This window comes from Scaptodrosophila lebanonensis, unplaced genomic scaffold (genome assembly GCF_003285725.1).
Source record: "Scaptodrosophila lebanonensis strain 11010-0011.00,11010-0021.00 unplaced genomic scaffold, SlebRS2 tig00000001-arrow-pilon, whole genome shotgun sequence".
In the NCBI taxonomy this organism is placed as follows: Eukaryota; Metazoa; Arthropoda; class Insecta; order Diptera; family Drosophilidae; genus Scaptodrosophila; species Scaptodrosophila lebanonensis.
This window is the reverse complement of record NW_022060529.1, coordinates 5,333,417-5,350,601: the sequence shown is the minus strand read 5'-3', so window position 1 is coordinate 5,350,601 and position 17,185 is coordinate 5,333,417. Positions and strand designations below refer to the sequence as shown.

At 42.6% G+C, this 17,185-nt stretch overlaps 7 protein-coding genes across 8 annotated transcripts; 4 read left to right on the top strand and 3 right to left on the bottom strand.

The window, feature by feature from the left end:
- Window positions 1-725: 725 nt before the first annotated feature.
- LOC115634436 (ATPase inhibitor A, mitochondrial) lies at window positions 726-6,762 on the bottom strand. Of its 2 annotated transcripts, none has more exons than XM_030532144.1 (4): window positions 6,744-6,762; window positions 6,366-6,446; window positions 5,876-6,020; window positions 726-1,002 (listed from the first exon to the last, which is right to left on the bottom strand). In XM_030532144.1, exons 2-4 carry the CDS (start codon window positions 6,413-6,415, stop codon window positions 874-876), a joined length of 324 nt encoding a protein of 107 aa, XP_030388004.1. In that variant the 5' UTR covers window positions 6,416-6,446; window positions 6,744-6,762; the 3' UTR covers window positions 726-873. The 2 variants fall into 2 exon arrangements, with proteins under 2 accessions (XP_030388004.1, XP_030388003.1); XM_030532143.1 differs by lacking the exon at window positions 6,744-6,762 and adding an exon at window positions 6,704-6,723.
- Window positions 1,567-3,662, top strand: LOC115634433 (major royal jelly protein 3-like). Its single transcript, XM_030532140.1, has 3 exons — window positions 1,567-2,306; window positions 2,382-3,131; window positions 3,198-3,662. The coding sequence occupies exons 1-3, from the start codon at window positions 1,881-1,883 to the stop codon at window positions 3,330-3,332; spliced, it is 1,311 nt and encodes a 436-aa protein (XP_030388000.1). The 5' UTR covers window positions 1,567-1,880; the 3' UTR covers window positions 3,333-3,662.
- Window positions 4,409-5,813, top strand: LOC115634434 (protein yellow). Its single transcript, XM_030532141.1, has 2 exons — window positions 4,409-4,664; window positions 4,760-5,813. Exons 1-2 carry the CDS (start codon window positions 4,439-4,441, stop codon window positions 5,800-5,802), a joined length of 1,269 nt encoding a protein of 422 aa, XP_030388001.1. The 5' UTR covers window positions 4,409-4,438; the 3' UTR covers window positions 5,803-5,813.
- A 225-nt stretch (window positions 6,763-6,987) lies between the features above and the next one.
- LOC115634432 (protein virilizer) lies at window positions 6,988-13,179 on the top strand. The gene is made up of 7 exons (XM_030532139.1): window positions 6,988-7,106; window positions 7,170-7,846; window positions 7,909-9,506; window positions 9,566-10,840; window positions 10,901-11,597; window positions 11,655-12,737; window positions 12,805-13,179. Exons 1-7 carry the CDS (start codon window positions 7,041-7,043, stop codon window positions 12,986-12,988), a joined length of 5,580 nt encoding a protein of 1,859 aa, XP_030387999.1. The 5' UTR covers window positions 6,988-7,040; the 3' UTR covers window positions 12,989-13,179.
- Window positions 13,002-14,856, bottom strand: LOC115634435 (5-formyltetrahydrofolate cyclo-ligase). Its single transcript, XM_030532142.1, has 5 exons — window positions 14,748-14,856; window positions 14,339-14,477; window positions 13,725-14,276; window positions 13,358-13,613; window positions 13,002-13,295 (listed from the first exon to the last, which is right to left on the bottom strand). Exons 3-5 carry the CDS (start codon window positions 13,842-13,844, stop codon window positions 13,063-13,065), a joined length of 609 nt encoding a protein of 202 aa, XP_030388002.1. The 5' UTR covers window positions 13,845-14,276; window positions 14,339-14,477; window positions 14,748-14,856; the 3' UTR covers window positions 13,002-13,062.
- Window positions 14,857-14,960: 104 nt separating this feature from the next.
- LOC115634235 lies at window positions 14,961-15,813 on the bottom strand. Its single transcript, XM_030531829.1, has 2 exons — window positions 15,702-15,813; window positions 14,961-15,634 (listed from the first exon to the last, which is right to left on the bottom strand). The coding sequence occupies exons 1-2, from the start codon at window positions 15,755-15,757 to the stop codon at window positions 15,190-15,192; spliced, it is 501 nt and encodes a 166-aa protein (XP_030387689.1). The 5' UTR covers window positions 15,758-15,813; the 3' UTR covers window positions 14,961-15,189.
- A 69-nt stretch (window positions 15,814-15,882) lies between these two features.
- On the top strand, window positions 15,883-17,121 carry LOC115634082. Its single transcript, XM_030531635.1, has 2 exons — window positions 15,883-16,007; window positions 16,086-17,121. Exon 2 carries the CDS (start codon window positions 16,452-16,454, stop codon window positions 17,031-17,033), a length of 582 nt encoding a protein of 193 aa, XP_030387495.1. The 5' UTR covers window positions 15,883-16,007; window positions 16,086-16,451; the 3' UTR covers window positions 17,034-17,121.
- Window positions 17,122-17,185: the final 64 nt, after the last annotated feature.

The following is a 17,185-nucleotide window of genomic DNA, read 5'->3' as shown; positions in this document are numbered from 1 at the left end:
AATAAACAAAAACTATAATTAGTTAGATTGAGTGTATAAACTTGGAGTCTTCATTGCGTTGCCAAACTCTCGTAAACACTCTGTATTTGTATGACGAACATTCTTAAAATACTGTCGAATGGGCGAAAAGTGATGGAATCGGCACAAATCCATCAAAAACCGGTCTACCTAATTACTACGAAATATAAAATTTTACCACTCCACCCAAACATGATGGTACTAGCTTAATCTTTAGACAGAAGGCAGGTGTCTAAGCTCAGAAAACGCTATAATAACGCTGTTCATTTGCAAGAACCGAAGGGAGTGTTAGTCCAATATCCCTATTCTCATACTGCAAAAATACGATATCTGGCAAACCAAAAGTTCTGTCTTCATTAAACAGTCTACCCTTCCCACTGTAGTGTGTTTTAAAGTGGGGCTATACGCTATTAGGATAGCACTACTGAGACTTAGAGGCCTCCTTTTCACCAGATTTAGCACACAATGACAACAGCAGATGATGCAAAGACGAAGGAGAAGAAAAGTAGTCTAATCTAACCATCTTAAATACACGAAAAGAGGTAAAATCGTTATTAAAATCAAGCTCTGGTGTTAGCAGACAACAATCAGCCTAAAAAAAGTATAAAAAGAATATTTATTTTAAACGACTTTTTATTTTAAGTAAATAGTAGGCGCAAACAATGAACAATTCAATGCAGGTGTGTAAATAAACGATTCAAAATTTGTACACTGCTTTTGCAATTCGTGTGTTATAATCTGGCAATACAAAATATATAGTATATAGAGAGAACTTTACAAGTAGATCGGAAATGCATCGTTTTTAAGTTCACATTCAGCTGTTTCGTTTGTGTAGCAAGCTTTATTTTCCATCGTCTACTTGTTCAGGTTTTCAAGGAAGCTCTTGTGACGTTGTATGGCCTCCTCGTGCTCCTTGATTTGCTGAGCATGGAATTCTGCCTGATGGATTTGATCGTTCTTCAAACGTTCCAATTGTTCGCGTTGCTGAAAGAATATAGAACAGAATAATATCGAAAATGTTATTGATTGTACTATACAGATTAGGTGTTTATAGATAAGAGCCCAGTTATGTTTGATTAATAATAAGTTTCTTACGAGACAGAACGTTTAAAGTATTGCAAAAATATTTTGATACCACTTCTTTTTTTTATAGAAAGAAAGTTGATTTGAAACTAATTAAACTTTTATTGATTTGTCAGAAGAAACCGAACAAGTTGCTAGCAATCCATTATGCTCCTTAGAATTGAAGAAAGCTCACAAAAAAATCCACAGCTGATAATGAAATGGAAAATTTCATTGTTAAACTCGTATTTCCGAAGAGTACATTCATCTGGATTTAATTTTAAAACCGTTTGAATTATAGGCTGTTGGGGATGAAACAACTGCCGCATCATCTTCCTCATCGGCAACAGACCCCAATCTGATAAACCAGTTGAATCAACGTACGACGGTTGTCAATTTCGATTGCTAATCATGATCAAGTTTATTTGTTTACCAACCGGGAACGAATATGTATTTCAACCACTGTTTAGCACTTTAAAGAACTACCGGACAGAATTGCAATGAAGCGGCAATAAATTGCGAACGTTCCATTTAGCCAAACAAGAAAATGCCCCACGTGAACTGTCAACTCAATGCCACTAAAAACTAACTGCAAAACAACTAAGTAGAGCTCAATAGTTTAACACACGATCAACAATTCGGGCCGTGCTCTCTTTGCAAAATATTTATCATTTCTGCAAATAATGTGTGTGTATGCCAAGACCCACGTACACTAAGTGGCCGCTTATAAAAGTTTTGGTATGTGGGGCCAAGAAGCGTAAATCTCAAAGACCCGCTTTAGAGTGAAGACTAGACCTTCCATGATGGCATTTTGGCCACAATATCGACTATTCGCACTCTTATTGGTAATTCACACGGGCAGCCAGATATACACTCATGCAAGTCATAGCAGCAACAGAATTCGCAGCATCCAGACTGTCACGCAATGGAATCAATTGGAATACGCATTTCCCACGGCTCAGGACGTTATCAATGCCCTGACCACGGGTGAATTATTACCCGATAATGGAACACCCATTGATGTGCAGCCGCAATACTTGCCAAATGGTCTAGTGAGAATATTTACGAGCATACCCAGATTTTTGGGTGGCATACCCTTCACGCTGGCCACTGTGTCGTCCAAGTTTGGCGATAATGGGCCGCTACTACAGCCATATCCAAGCTTGGACTGGCATAATAAGAATGGGGAGAATTGCGATCAAATAACCTCAGCATTTCGTGTGACCGTAAGTTGAAATGCAACTTGATTCCCCCACTTGATTTGTTTAAATATTAACTAAGAATTCTTTTCTCCTGCACAGATTAACGAGTGCAATCAAATGTGGGTTCTCGATTCAGGCGTCATAGGTAGAGATCAAGTTTGTCCACCCCAGCTGCTTCTTTTTAATCTGGGGGACGATCGTTTATTGCACCGCTTCCGTTTCCCCAACACCACATACGTTCCCGGCGGCTCGCTCCTCATCGCGCCAAGCCTGCTCGTAAGAGACCCGCCACCGCATGGGCAATGTGAGCATACAATGATATACATAGCCGATGTGAGCAATCATGGTCTGGTTATTTATGATCAATACGAGGATGTGGCCTGGCGAGCGGAGCATCGTTTCATGTATCCCGATCCAGACTATGGTCTTCACACAATTGCCGGAGAGAGCTTCACTCTGATGGACGGCATCTTCACGGTTAACAATGATAAGCGTAATCTGTACTTCCATCCACTGGCCAGCAGAAGCGAATACTCTGTGCCATTGAGCGTGCTTAACAACGCCAGTCATTGGGTCGGTAGTGTCGATGCCATGCAAGATCAGTTCGTACAAATCGGAAAACGCAACAGCGAATGCACCGCCTCCGCTATGGATAGCCGCTACAATCTCTACTGCGTTACCTTAAATCCCGTCGAGCTGATTGTGTGGAATGTGAACACGCGTTACAATCCAAGAAATTTCGCCGTTTTGCCTGCCAATCCCAAAGACTTGCAGTTTGTGAGCGGCATGAAGGTGGTACGTAATGCTGAGGGACATGAGGAGCTCTGGCTATTTTCTAATCGATTCCAGGTACATAATAATACTAAGTACTTATGAAGTGATTACGTTACTGAACTTTTCTTATATCTCTATTAGAAGGTGGCGGCGGGCACTCTAACTGCCGAAGAGGTCAACTTTCGCATTTTGCGACGTCAGCTCGATGATGTGCAGAGTGGAGCATTCTTTCCACATTACGATATAGACTACGACGATTATGGGAATCGTCTATAGTATGCCTAAGGTTATATTTTCTAATTGATTAAACATAGTCATTAAATAGAATACACACAATATTTTCGGCTGTCATGCACGCGGCTTATCAAGGCAAAGTTCACTCTTCGTGTTATCAGTATGGGCCGGACAATGTCGAAAATATGCCAAACATGGCGCTATAGAGATCCACTGTGGATCCACTTCGTTATTATTGTTATTGTATGTGTTGTTGCTAGCTGTATGCACGCACGACTTAAGAGCAACAGGTTTCCAGATCTTCAAAACTGGATCGACCTCAAAATGAAATTGTTGTGGGTAAACAACTACCTGTTGCTCTGATAGTGTATGCTGAATAGGCCATTGAACTATAACGTGGTATTACATCCATATTTGCAAATGTTGTCGTCACCGTACAGTGGGCAAGACCTATTGGTATCTGTACTAAATCGCGTTTAAAAGACTTGTTTCAAAGAAAGCGAATTTATGAACGCTGAGTGCAAGGCAATTTGAAATCTACTTTAAAACGACCTAATTACTTAAGATAGCATAAATACTCTTAGAATTGTCATGTTTTCTCTCCATTAGCCAATTTTTCGGAACGACAAAATACTTCTTAACCAAAACAGACTAATTTATTTAAGAGTCTACTTGTTAATTTTTGCTACATTTTATATGCAAAGGAAATCAAGACATTAATCCGTGAACACAATTTTTCACGCGCTCACCTTTAATGCAAGCTGTAATTGAGTTCTGATTTGTAGACACTTTGTGCCAATGTGCACCAATTTAACACGTTCCCCTCTTGGACGCGCCCAGCAATTGGAGCTGACAGACTTAGTGGCTGATAGACGAAATGGCATGGAGGGGGTCTGGTGGGGATAATGGGCCAGCTTGCAACTCGTTTTTAATGTGCACAAACAGTATTTCAATGCAAAATGTTTTGTGTGTGATTAAACCAGTTACAAAAGTTGACACGATTACGCGGCGAATTGGTCGACGGATTAGAAAGACACGAGCCAGTTGATTGCTGCGCATGCGCAGTCGCACTTTGTGTCTGAAGTGGAGCAGACGGAACAAACGAAAGTGAAAGGAATTGGCCAACAAGGGCAACATAAGGAAACAACATGTATTTTTACAAATGTTTGCTAATCCTCGCAGTTGTGAGTGCATCGTGTGCTCAGATTAGGCTTGAGGATGCATCAAATATACACTTGGGTCTGGAGAGCGTTTTTCAAGCACAAAATTTGGAACTGGGCTTCCCCACGCACCAGGAACGCGAGCGTGCTCTGCGTGAAGGTCTATATAATCCAGACAGCGTAATTCCCATCGATGTGGATGTGTACTATAAACGTTAGTATGACTTATATTTATTTGCTGCATTGTTGTTACAACAATATTGCAGTTAGCTGTTGAGAAATTTTCAGAAAGAGATTTCCCTTTTGCAGATGGCGACAAGACACCTAGCATTTTTGTGACCATACCGCGTTTCGGCAAGGGCGTGCCCTATTCCCTTGCCTATGTCACTAATGAAGCGAAGCCCAATGGAACCGAATTGATGGCATATCCCAGCTACGATTGGCACAAAACTCACGGAGCCGATTGCAATGGCCTGACTTCAGTTTATCGCACCCAAATTGATGAATGCGGACGGATGTGGATCTTGGACAGTGGTGAGATTGATTTTGTGCAGCACTGCGCTCCACAGATTTATGCTATCGACTTAGAGAGCGGCAAGGTCGTCCACCATTACCGCATGCCGCAGCGTTTGTATAAAGTGGGTGTTAGCCGGTTCGTCACGCCCACAATCGATCTAGACGCCCATAATTGTGACGTGGGCTTTGTCTATATGGCCGACTCAATTGGCGATGGTATTGTAGTCTACGATGTTGCCAAGCAGCAGTCGTGGCGCATCGAAAACAAATACACCTTCCCGCATCCAGATTTTGGCACTTTTACCATAGCTGGAGAGAGTTTTCAGCTTTGGGATGGTACGGTTGCATTGACCCTGACGCCCCATGCTTTGGGTACCAGACGAATGCTATATTTCCATTCGTTGTCAAGTGACTGGCAAATAGCGATTCCATTACAGGTAGTGAACAATGCCAGCAACTGGAAGCTGAACGATGTCAGCGCTGCATTGGACCAGTTTAGAGTACTGGGCAAGCGGGGCAGCCAGTGTGTGGCCGCTGCCATGAGTGAAACCGGCACACTTCTCTGCGGGCTCGTGCAACCAAGCAGCATTCTAGGCTGGAACATAGCGACGCCTTATAAACAGGAAAATTTAGTCATGCTGGTCGAGGACGAGGAGCGGCTACAGTTTGTGAGCGGCCTCAAAATTGTTCGCAATCACGAGGGCAAAGAGGAATTGTGGGTGCTATCCAATCGACTGCAAAAGGCTTTTGGAGCCGGTCTAAACTTTAAAGAAACCAATTATCGCATTCAGAAGTGCGGCGTACACGAATTGCTGAGCGGAAAAGCTTGCTATTGATGCCCTATGTTTACGCTAGTTCAATAAACACAAAAATATCTTTAATTGTAAATAAATTATCAAAATGATTCACCTTGTTGTAGAAGTACTCCTCCTCGCGGGCGGCTTCCAGCTTACCAAAAGCGCCACCAGCCGCACGAATTGAGCCACCGCCGCCACCACCCTTACCGGCGCCACTTCCCAAGTCGCCGACTTGGCTGCTGCTCATCTTAGCTAATCTAAAAGAGAGAGATTGTATTTAAAAAAAAAAGAAAAACTCCATGGGCATACACTTTAGCATTTGTTACGTAATAACAAAGACTCAAGAAACACACACACACACACGCAAAGACACCCGCTGTGCGCGGTCAAAACTAAAAGCAATACGAATAAGAAATGTTTATCTTATCGGAAATAGAAGAAAGTTGAGCACCTCAGCAGTCAATGGTATACATATTTTATAAGTAGCTTAGATACAATTTTTAAATGTGTGTATGACTGGTGGTGCCGGTGCCGGTGGCGGAATCGAGATTCATAAATTAGCATGCAATTGGGAAAAATATTTTGCAATTCAAGAAACTTACTGCAATCCACTTGGATACAAACGAGCTGCGCTACGACGGATAACAAACATTGTTGTTTATGTTTCGAGTATTTGGTTAAATCTGCAATAATTGGAAAATATAATTAATACGACACAAGACGGCAGGCAGCCACAAAAATAGGTGCATTAAACTTTCACAAAAGAGGCGAAATAAAAAACGTAAAGCGCAATAGCAGATTTACACTTGAATATAAATGTACTTATACGTATTTACGTGTAGGTGAACAAAGCGCACAAAACAAATATATATGTTTTTTGTTGTTTATTTAAAAGCGCAAAAAATTTAAGAATTATACATATGTATCTACTTATACACACATATGGAGTATATAGCTACCGTTGCCTCAACGAAAAATACCTTACTTCACGACGAACAAAACTTCTATGAGCCGGTCTGCCCGGTCGAGCGCCATTAGCCATGGTATTCGATGCATCGTATAAGATATCGATATTTTCAATCGATATTTAATACATCACTAATGCCACTTGTGCGTTGCACTGGTCACCCCAATTTCGGATTTGTCGACGCTGTTTGCCGCAGCTGCAGCTATTTTATTTAAATTTAATTATTAGAGAACATTAAAAAAGTGTAGAATTAGTAATTGGACTGAACATCACTTTATATCTGGAATATCGGTGTACAGTACATGAGAAAATGACCGAAGCCGACGACGGAGCGGAGTTGGTGTTCTTCGATACCTTCTCGCACGAAGAAGTTACTGTAAGTCCCATAAAAGCATAGAAAATTGTGAATTTTTTTCATTTTCAATTTGTGGTGGCGTAGGACATCAATTTGGACTTAGTGCAGTTCCCAAAGCCGGTGTTTATTACGCAAGTGAGAATAATACCATTGGGCGCACGTGTGCAGGCCGACTTCCCAGGCGGCGTCCGCCTGGGCGCCACGAATCCCTCGAAATTCGACCTGGAATTTTTCGTTAACGACCTGGGCATGCCAGGTGCATCAGCATTTGAAAACCTTGGAGTGCTGCGCTATAATCAAAACGACTGCATTCATTTGGATTGTTCCCAAGAAAAGATTCCCACAGATGGCCTGGTGTTGCGAGGCTGGTATAGCACAATTACACTGGCTGTGTACGGCATACTAACCAATTCTGTGACTGAGCCCATAGCTAGTCCAACGTTGCCATGTGAGCCGGCAGCACCAGAGATGTGCAATCTAAGTGGCGAGACCCGCCAAGTGCTTTTAGAAGACGAGGTCCTCAAGGACGAGTGGTCAGAGCCGATGGCTACTGAACTATTGGCTCACAAGACAAGTGTCAGTGACTATGAACATGACGACATAGAATATGGCATCCCACGAGAGCATTATCATCAGCACGCAGAGGATGACCAACGTGATATTCGCCGCCTGCGTCGCTCTACTCATTCGACAGATCATTCGCCGCCACCTGCGCGCACACACTCTCATTCAGAGAGCAATGAAAGAGAATACTTGCGATGGTAAAATATTTACTTTACTTACGAAGATTATTAAAATTATTTGCAACTTGTTTAATTTGTAGCCCGCGCGATAAAGCACGGGATTGGTCACGTTCGCCAGAGTACTCTAGTCGACGCTCCCGTCGGAAACGCTCTGAGCGTTCGCGTTCTGATGCCGAAGATCACAAATGGCCACGTACACCCCCAGCTTCCATAGATTCCCCTACTCGTCCACGGTCGCCCGACACCATGGAGTACGATGACGAAGACACGCGTTCGCATTATAAAATGCAAACCTCACATGTCTACCGCCACTCTTCGGAGTCCCTGCACCGCGAAGATGAGGAGCGATCGGGCACACCACAAGAACAGTTTGAACCCATCTTGAGTGATGATGAAATCATTGGAGATGATGAGGAAGAAGACGATACAGAAGATGCGGCTGCTGCAGCAGAGTATGAACGTGAACTGGAGGCAGCTGCCGCAACCGCGCCTCCAGCTATAGACGCTTTTGAGCCCTGGCAGCGACCACTTCTTGTCTACAAGTGTGACTTGCATGCACATTATAAAAAGGAATTAGACAATTTACGGCTCCAATTCAAGAAGCTGTCGGTACAAACAAAGTGCGAGAATGTGACTGCATTCAATGAGGAGCATGGCGTTACAGTCGACGAACGCGAACAATTTGTCTACCTCGGCGAGCAACTGAACAATCAACTGGGCTACCTAACGCTGCACTATAAGCGTCGAAATTATGTGCTGGATCAATTCTTTAAGAACGATGATTTGCATTTGCGCCAAGCAGCCAATATCTTGAAAATTGCACTGAGCTTCCAAGCGGCCTGCATGCAGCCACAGCCTGCTTTTAAGATTCGTCATATCAAGCTGGGGGCCCGTATGGCAGAACTCCTATGCAACAATGTCCTCTTGTTCCAGCATCTGCTGAAGGAGCACAACTTTGATGCTTTCGAAGCTGTCTTTAAGCTCTATCATGAACCTTACATGGCGCTATCTATCAAACTGCAACTTCTAAAAGCCGTTTATTCAATGCTGGACACTGAGACAGGCATCAAACACTTTTTGAACTCAAAAATAAATGGCTACTCCATGATTATCCAGTCCATTAAAACGGCTAAGCTGACGCGCACTAAATATGCACTGCAGGCGATCATTAAGAAACTACACCTTTACGAGGCACTGAAAACTGTGCGGCTAATCTGCTCCCAACTCTTTTTGTTTACCGAAGAATTGGAATCGGATAAAAAGCCTTTAGCATTTCAGCACATTGAATATGCTTTTGAAATGTTAATGGACGCATTGGCCGCAAATTCTTTGAGTTATCAGCAACCACGTCGATTCTTACCTGTCTCAAAAAAGTTCGAAGTGGTCACGGATCCGAGTGCACAACGCAGCTTTGGCAATGCCCTGCAGTCGTACCTTAAGCAACACTGTTTTGCCGAATCGTTGCTAGTAATTCTTAGCAATTCGAAAGAGCTGCCTCCCACCACTTTTTTGTGTACAATAGATCTTATGCATGTGCTTCTTAGATCACATGTGGGTATCGATTATTTTGTGGACGATGCGTTTGATGTGACACAACTTATTGTGGCTATTTTATTGGGCTTGGATGAGGTTCCAGCTGAGCTTAAAACGGAACTAAAGAAGGAGGAGGAGGAAGAAGGTGTGTAAATAGCTATTTTTTAAAACAACGATTCTATAATATAAATTCTTGCATTACAGGAAAAGAGGAGACCGCGGATAATCCAATGGATACTGCTGAGGAAAAGGAAGCAGGAATTAAAGTTGAGGGTGCTGTCGAAGCTGTTGAAGCACCAAAAGCAGTTGCTCCTGTAATAACTGTGCATACTCCCCAAATGGCTCCACCGAAACCCATCATTCTCCGTCCTGTCTTGCCTCGCTTGGCCAGACTGGGCATTGAATTGGCCTATAAGGTACAGACGCGCTATCACTTGGATGCTATTATTTTTACGGCTGGGTCGCCCGAAAACGATGCCGTCAAGCTAGCTACACATATGCACGCCATTTACTCGCAAACTTGTGATCCGGCTGGTCGTCAACACACCGTCGAAGTGTTGGGTATGAACAATAACCTGAAAATATTCATGGACTTAATCAAAAAGGAGCAACGTCTGCAGACGCAACGACAGCTTATCTCGCCGGGTAACAAATACAAAAGTCCAGTACTCAGCTATGCGGTAGATATGGTCGACTCATGTGTACGCTACTGCGAACAGTTAGACTATCTTATCGAACATGGTGGTGTCATATTGGAGCTGGCCAAAAATCATGAAACTTTCGAGCCCTCTGTCTCGGCTGTGCTGCAGGAAATGTATGTGTATATGAAACCGTTGGAAGCGATTAATGTGTTTGCGTATGATGACATTATGCCTCTGGTTGAGGTTATAGGACGTTCCTTGGATTACCTTACGACATTTCCGGGCGATTTAATAATGGCACTACGCATTTTGCGTTTTCTGGCCACAAGTAAAATACCAGTACCAGGCGTCAAGACACAAAAACGCACGAACACCGAGGAACTGAAACATAGATTTGTCGCTCTCCAACTCTATGCAGCGGACGGCGTACAGCTACTCATCCAGATACTGGAGCGCCTTTGCACATACTTTGAACAACCAGGATTACATGCTCCCGCATTGATGACCATACAGGGCGTGCATTGCAGCCAGATTTTGCTTCCAACGCTGCAAATACTGCGCGAGCTGCTTACCTACGCCATTTTATGTCGCGATGGCAGCTTCAAGGATCTTACAGCGGTCGATCATTTGGTGAAGGTTTACTTTTTACTTTACTATTATCCAACGCGCTGTCAGGCTGGCGCTGAGGTGGAACAATGCAAGCTGGAGGTAGTGCAAACATTATTAGCCTACACACAGCCTCATGAGCAGGACGAAGAGTCGCTGCATAAATCACTTTGGACGCAGATGATACGTGAAGTTCTCAAAAATATAGATGGTCCGGCTAATTTTATACCAGGTATGTGCTATAATTATTGAATTGCGACATAAGTTATGGAAATATATATCCCCATTCTAGGTCTCAAGCTAATGGCCGAGCTGCTCCCATTGCCGTTACCCATGCCACAGCCTTTGGCCGATCAGTTGCAGCAGCAGCACAAGCAACGTTTGATAACAGAGCGCAAACTCTGGTCGGCACATTTGCATCCACAGAGCGGACAAATTGCGAAACTAGTCGAGGCATTAGCCCCATCGAGTTTTCCACAGTTGTCCGAGCTGCTGCAACGCGTTTGCATGCAATTGTCGGATTTGGCTCCAAACATGACACTACTTATTGCTAAAACTATAACCGAGCTGTTATGCAATGAGTATCACAGCTCCAATTGCATACCTACCACCAATTTGGAGCGCTTGTTGCGCTTCTCAACGCGTCTTTGTGCATTTGCGCCGCTTAAAAGCTCAATGCTTTCCATATTGTCTGGCAAATTCTGGGATCTGTTCCAATCGCTGCTGGCTATGAATGAGTTTAATGAGGTGGTCTCAAAGTGTCAAGAGGCAGTCCATCGAATTTTGGACAGCTTTCTGGATTCGGGTATATCATTGATATCGCATAAATCAACGGCTCCAGCGACGCTCAATTTGGCTGCTGCCTTGCCGCCCAAGGAGCTCATACCGCGTATTATAGATGCCGTTTTTAGCAATCTAACGAGCGTGGAAGTCACACACGGCATTTCCATTCTGGCTGTACGTAATTTGGTTATCCTGACTGAGCATGAGTAAGTTCTACTTCCATTTCATATTTTGATGTCTCGGCCTAATTTGACCATTTGCAGCTATACATTTTATCATATGGCGCTATTGCTAAAGCAAAAGATAACGGAATTTCAGGCTTGGATGGAACGCGTCATTCTGCACAACGAGAATGTCGAATATAATGCTAATATTGAATCGCTTATATTGCTGTTGCGTTCATTAACTCAAATCGAACCGCCGCCAATGCTCTCTGCCATGCCCCATCGTACGTTGAAACTGGGCGCTACAGAGCTTGCACAGTTAGTAGAATTTCAAGATATGGAAATTGAAAGGCCACCAGTCCTGACACGCATACTCACAGTGTTGGAGAAGCATAAGGCAGTAGCGAATGAGGCAGCGTTGTGCGATTTAAAACAGCTTATTGCGTTACTGGCATCGAAGCAGGAGCCGGCGAGCACAGAACCTACTGGAGTGGTATCCACGGAGCAGCACATTGAAAGTGAGCCCATCTCTATTGCTGCTAACATCCCAGCTAGCAATCCTGCGCCTCTTAACGTAGAACCATTCCTGCCGCAAGCGGAGGGCATTGTTACCCAATACGAGGCCCGTCCAATATTCACTCGCTTCTGCGCAACCGCCGAAAATGCTCAACTAACTGCCCGCTACTGGCTGGATCCACTACCCATTGAAGTCATCGAGGACATGAATGAGCCGCTGTACGAACGCATTGCCTGTGATTTAACAGATTTGGCAAATGCGTGTCTGAATCCGGATCTTAATCTCACAGGCGACTGTAAGCGTGTACTGCATTTGTCTGGTTCGCCACAATCGAGCCGTGAGTTAACGCCCACAGCGTCCTGCTTCCGCACAAGACGAGTTGAAGTAGAGCCAGCTACAGGTCGGCCGGAGAAGAAAATGTTTATAACTGCGGCCCGAGGCCGGGGATTTGCACGACCACCACCATCACGTGGTGATCTTTTCCGCTCTAGACCGCCAAACACGTCCCGCCCGCCGTCTCTGCATGTAGATGATTTTCTAGCGTTGGAAACATGCGGTGCACAGCCCACCGGACCGACGGGCTACAATAAAATACCCTCAATGTTGCGTGGGTCCCGTGTGGGGCGCAATCGTGGCTCCCGCATCTCAGCGGCCGCAGCCTTTAGGTAAAAATAGAATTATGCTTTATCTGCAAATTCCAGTCTAAACATAGTTTTCATCACTCTATTACAGACAAAAGAAACTGATGCGCATTGGTTCGCCGTCTAGCTGGTCGGAGTCGACAGGCACACCATATCGATCCAGCACCTCTGAATCACATTTTGGCAGCGGGGACTCACATTATGCATCAGTTCCTCACTACAGTAGCCGACCACGTGGGCGCGGACTTCGTTCACGGCCGTCCTATTTGCGATAAAATTAAACACAAATTTATCCAATATAAGAGTTATTGTATATTCTAGTGAGAATATGCATCTACATATGTATAATTTAAGACTCAGTAATAATAGAATGCAAACGGACATCGTGCGCTTCCATGGGCAGCTGTTCATCACTCACAATCTGTTCGTTGAGTGCCAAAGCCATAAAAGTAACCTTTTTTTGTGGGTATTTCTCCGAGTGTTGGCGCAAATAGGTGTCGTAGTAACCTTTTCCATGACCCATGCGAGCCCCACTGCGCGTGAATGCCACGCCAGGCATTATAAACAACTCGATTCCATGTCCTGAAGCAGGTGCTCTCCAATATTGTACAAGGAATTAAATGTAAAATACCGTCAGTACTTACCATTGGTCATTGCATCTTCGCGGCTCTCTTTAAAGTTCGGTTGCTTGATATTCCACTTTGTCAACGGCAAGTCTTCGTACTCTTCCATATTACGCAAACGAACCATTTTCATTTTAGGCCCCTGATAGGTAGGCACAAACACCATCTTCTCCAAGCGAAACATCTCGCATAGCAGCTCGGTCGTGTCCAATTCATTGCTAGTACTGAGATAAATGCTGATGCGTTGGGCGTGGCGGAAAGGTTCACTTTGTAGAACCTATTAGGTATATGTATGTATGAATATTTATATGCAGAAAGATGCATATGTATGTATGATAATATATCAGCCATTATTTGAGACTGTATTTAATAAACTTGCGGAACGAACTTTTTGGGTAACAGCATGGGATTGCTTGGCCACCGAATCTGGTTTTATACTATTGAGCACATCCTTCATTTGCTTCCTGAGCGCCATTTTCAAGCCGCTTTGTATGGTTGTACTTGCCATAGCACTGCTTTTTTACTGATCTATGTACACATGGCAAAACCGGTGAAAACTGTATTTAGTAGCTTATTCTTATCGATCAATACGCATATGTAGCTGCAGCTCTTGCAGGTTATCAGTTTCCGGACATTCTTTGTGCTGTCAAATTCGTAAACAATGACAGTATTCACTCGGTTTGTTCAATTTTATTTTTTTGACTGACTGTAAATGCAGAACAGCTGATCATGTGCATATGTATCTGCTAAAATTGTTTAAACTCTAAAACTACAAGTAGTACTAAATTTGAGGCGTCTATTTATCTAATTACTACTGGCTTAATAAATTAAAAAAAAAAAATTAAAATACATAATGCATTTAAATTAAATTTCTTCACTTCTTGGCGTCGGGCGTTTTGGGGTCCGTCTTAGTTTTGAGATTTTTAAGCTGTTCTTTTTGCTAAAAAAAAATATTTTGCTAATTAACCAATTTCAAATTTTATTCTAGTATGAATAAAAAACCTGTTTGTAGAAAAACTCCTCTTCGCGCGCTGCTTCCATTTTGCCGAAAGAACCGCCAGCTTCGCGTATGGCGCCTCCCCCACCACCACCTTTACCAGCACCGCTACCCAGCTCGCCAATCTGCGACATTTTTAAATGACTACAAAAAGAAATATATGTATGTATATATAATATGAACACGTAAATTATACGTATATTTAAGTAACTACTAGCTGTAGCTTTAAAGATTCGTATAAGATGTGTGCAACTGTATATGTCAAAGTTTACATACTTATGCATGCACATACATATGTACATAAATGCAACAGGCATACTACATACATACATATGTATGTAGGTATGTAGAATGCTTATGCAATGTACTTTTAGCTGGAGATTAGTAGAAAGCGGTAGCACTTTTGAAACTTACTGTATTGTTTTTGGATAAATGTTGAAACTAAGACGGCGCAGTATATTCATAGTGTATTATATAGCAGAGGCTTATAGTATATTCGACTATATATAGATAGTGATTTGCTTTTTCAATTTCAAGAGATTATGAAAATACCAACAGCTGTTTGAATTTTTAAGCCTGCCAACTCATTTGCAAATGCTATTGTAACGTTTCTTTAAACATCAAATGTTTAGCAGGGCAATAAACTTATTTTTAATTTTAATAAATTACGACATGAGGAACTAACAATTTTATAAAGAAATGGTGTTGTTTAGACAACAGGCCAAGATCAGATGTCACCGAAACCGTCCTCATAACCAACAACAAACAACGTTGGTTAAATGAGCAACAGTCTTTGTGACATGCCTGCGGTGTTATTTTTTTATGTTGTCAGTATTTGAAGTTGTTGGAAAGATATCTATTTTAATTGCTCTTCGGGCTCAAACTCCTCCTCCATGTCGTTGTTTTGGCATTCGTTAATAGCGCTGCAGCTTGCAACTAGATCGTTTACAATAACTTCGGAATCAGGCTTGACACGGCTATTCAAGATCTTAACGCATTCAGTAGACTCATTCATAAAAAATGCCTCCTCTAAACAATTCTTGTGCTTGTTCATGCAGCCAGTATTATACAGAGCTGCATGATCCAGTGTCTTCTGGTATTCATCCCAGTTCTGTAAATAGTCAGTTGCATGCTTTGTGCCCTTCATTTGTTCGCGTATTTTGCACATCAGACTGTGATTGACTGAACTAAAGTATTCCTCCTCCTTAATACCACCTTGTAATTTTCCCAAGCCACCACCCAATAAAAATACGTTTGGAACATGCTTCTTATATTCACAATAACGCTTATTGGGTAAAAATCTGTACCAACGAAAGAGAGGGAAGTAAAATATGTACACATATGACATTCGAATTTTCGGTAACTTACGCGTAATTTAGACCTATAGTTTGGAGTCTTCGCTGCAATAGACCAACCACCAACATTTTTGCTTTACCAAATTCGTATCAAAATATATTTTAAGTTTTATTCGTAAAATCTAAGGCTGTGTAGCTGTAGACGAGTTGCCAGATATACACATCCAAATTAAATATCACAGGCTATACTGTTCCATAGAAATGCATAAACATACAAATGTAACAGATCGACAGCTTTCTGTATATAATGTTTAGTTTCAAAAATTATATATTCTATGTAGTGACCAAGCAACGCAGTAATCAGTGACAAAAAGATTCAGTAAGTCTATTTAATTTTTATGGTTTAACTAACTTGAAACTCAATGATGGCTTTTGGCCAATTCCAACCACAACCCAGCCAGAACCAGAGGTGATTGAGGCCCAAAGGCGCGGAACAAAGCTGGCGGCGCCAATATCAAGATCAGCGCCCGCGCTGCTCACACGGAAAGCCCGCATTAAAAATGCACAACAAAATGGTGTTGACAAATCGACCAAAGAGCCCGAATCGTTTGTACCGGTAAATTGCAAACCACTGGTAGAGTACCTGAACTTAGAACTGTCTTTGGGTTCCTCAAATGTTGTCGAAGGCGTGAGTTATGCGGCCGCAGTGGCCACAGCTCCCGCTACTGTTCCCATAGCCAAACCCGCCGTGAACGTGACAATAAAGCCTTGTACTACATGTGTCAAAAAACCAAGAAAGCCGGGTAAATGTAAGACCAGGGTAATGCCAAGTGATGCCAAGTTCAGCATTTTCGATGTGGAACAACCAAAACCACACATTGTGCATGTCGTTTACGATCAAGCAGATTTGAGCGCATCGCAAAAAAAACGAAAGGCTAAAAAGTCACCACGGACTAAAAACGTTGAAAAGATTTCTACACGTACTGCCGAAAAAGTTGACGCTGACAAGAAGGGACGTGAAATTAATATCAAAATGCTTGACTGTTCGATAATTACCGCTGTTGCCTCGGAACAGAAAGCTGAAGTTTTTGATTTAATTCAAGAGCCATTGACAGCGCCAATTGATGTTGTAAAATCTCCAAAATTTCGAAAAGAAATTGCTCAACCGCTGTTTACTGACACCATTGGCTATTTAACCTATCACCATGAACGCCTGAAGCGAATACTTGCTAACCAAGGACACTCTACATCAATCGGAATGAGCTTACAAAAATCCAGTTTAATGTCTACCGAAATCGAAATGAACATGCCACAGTTCGATGATCCTCATTTTAAAAACTTAGAGGCAGTCGCTATCTTAGCACAGAACCGTTTCATGCGTAATACTTCTTCGGCCACATCGTGACGCATAACAGACGCACGCAGCATAAAGACAATTTTTTTCATTCAGGATGTTTATTACGCAAAGCAAATAAATTTTCAAGTTAAATGTACATATGTTTGAAGTAATGCATTAAAATATGAGATGCAAATAGATATAAAACCCCAACTATCTCC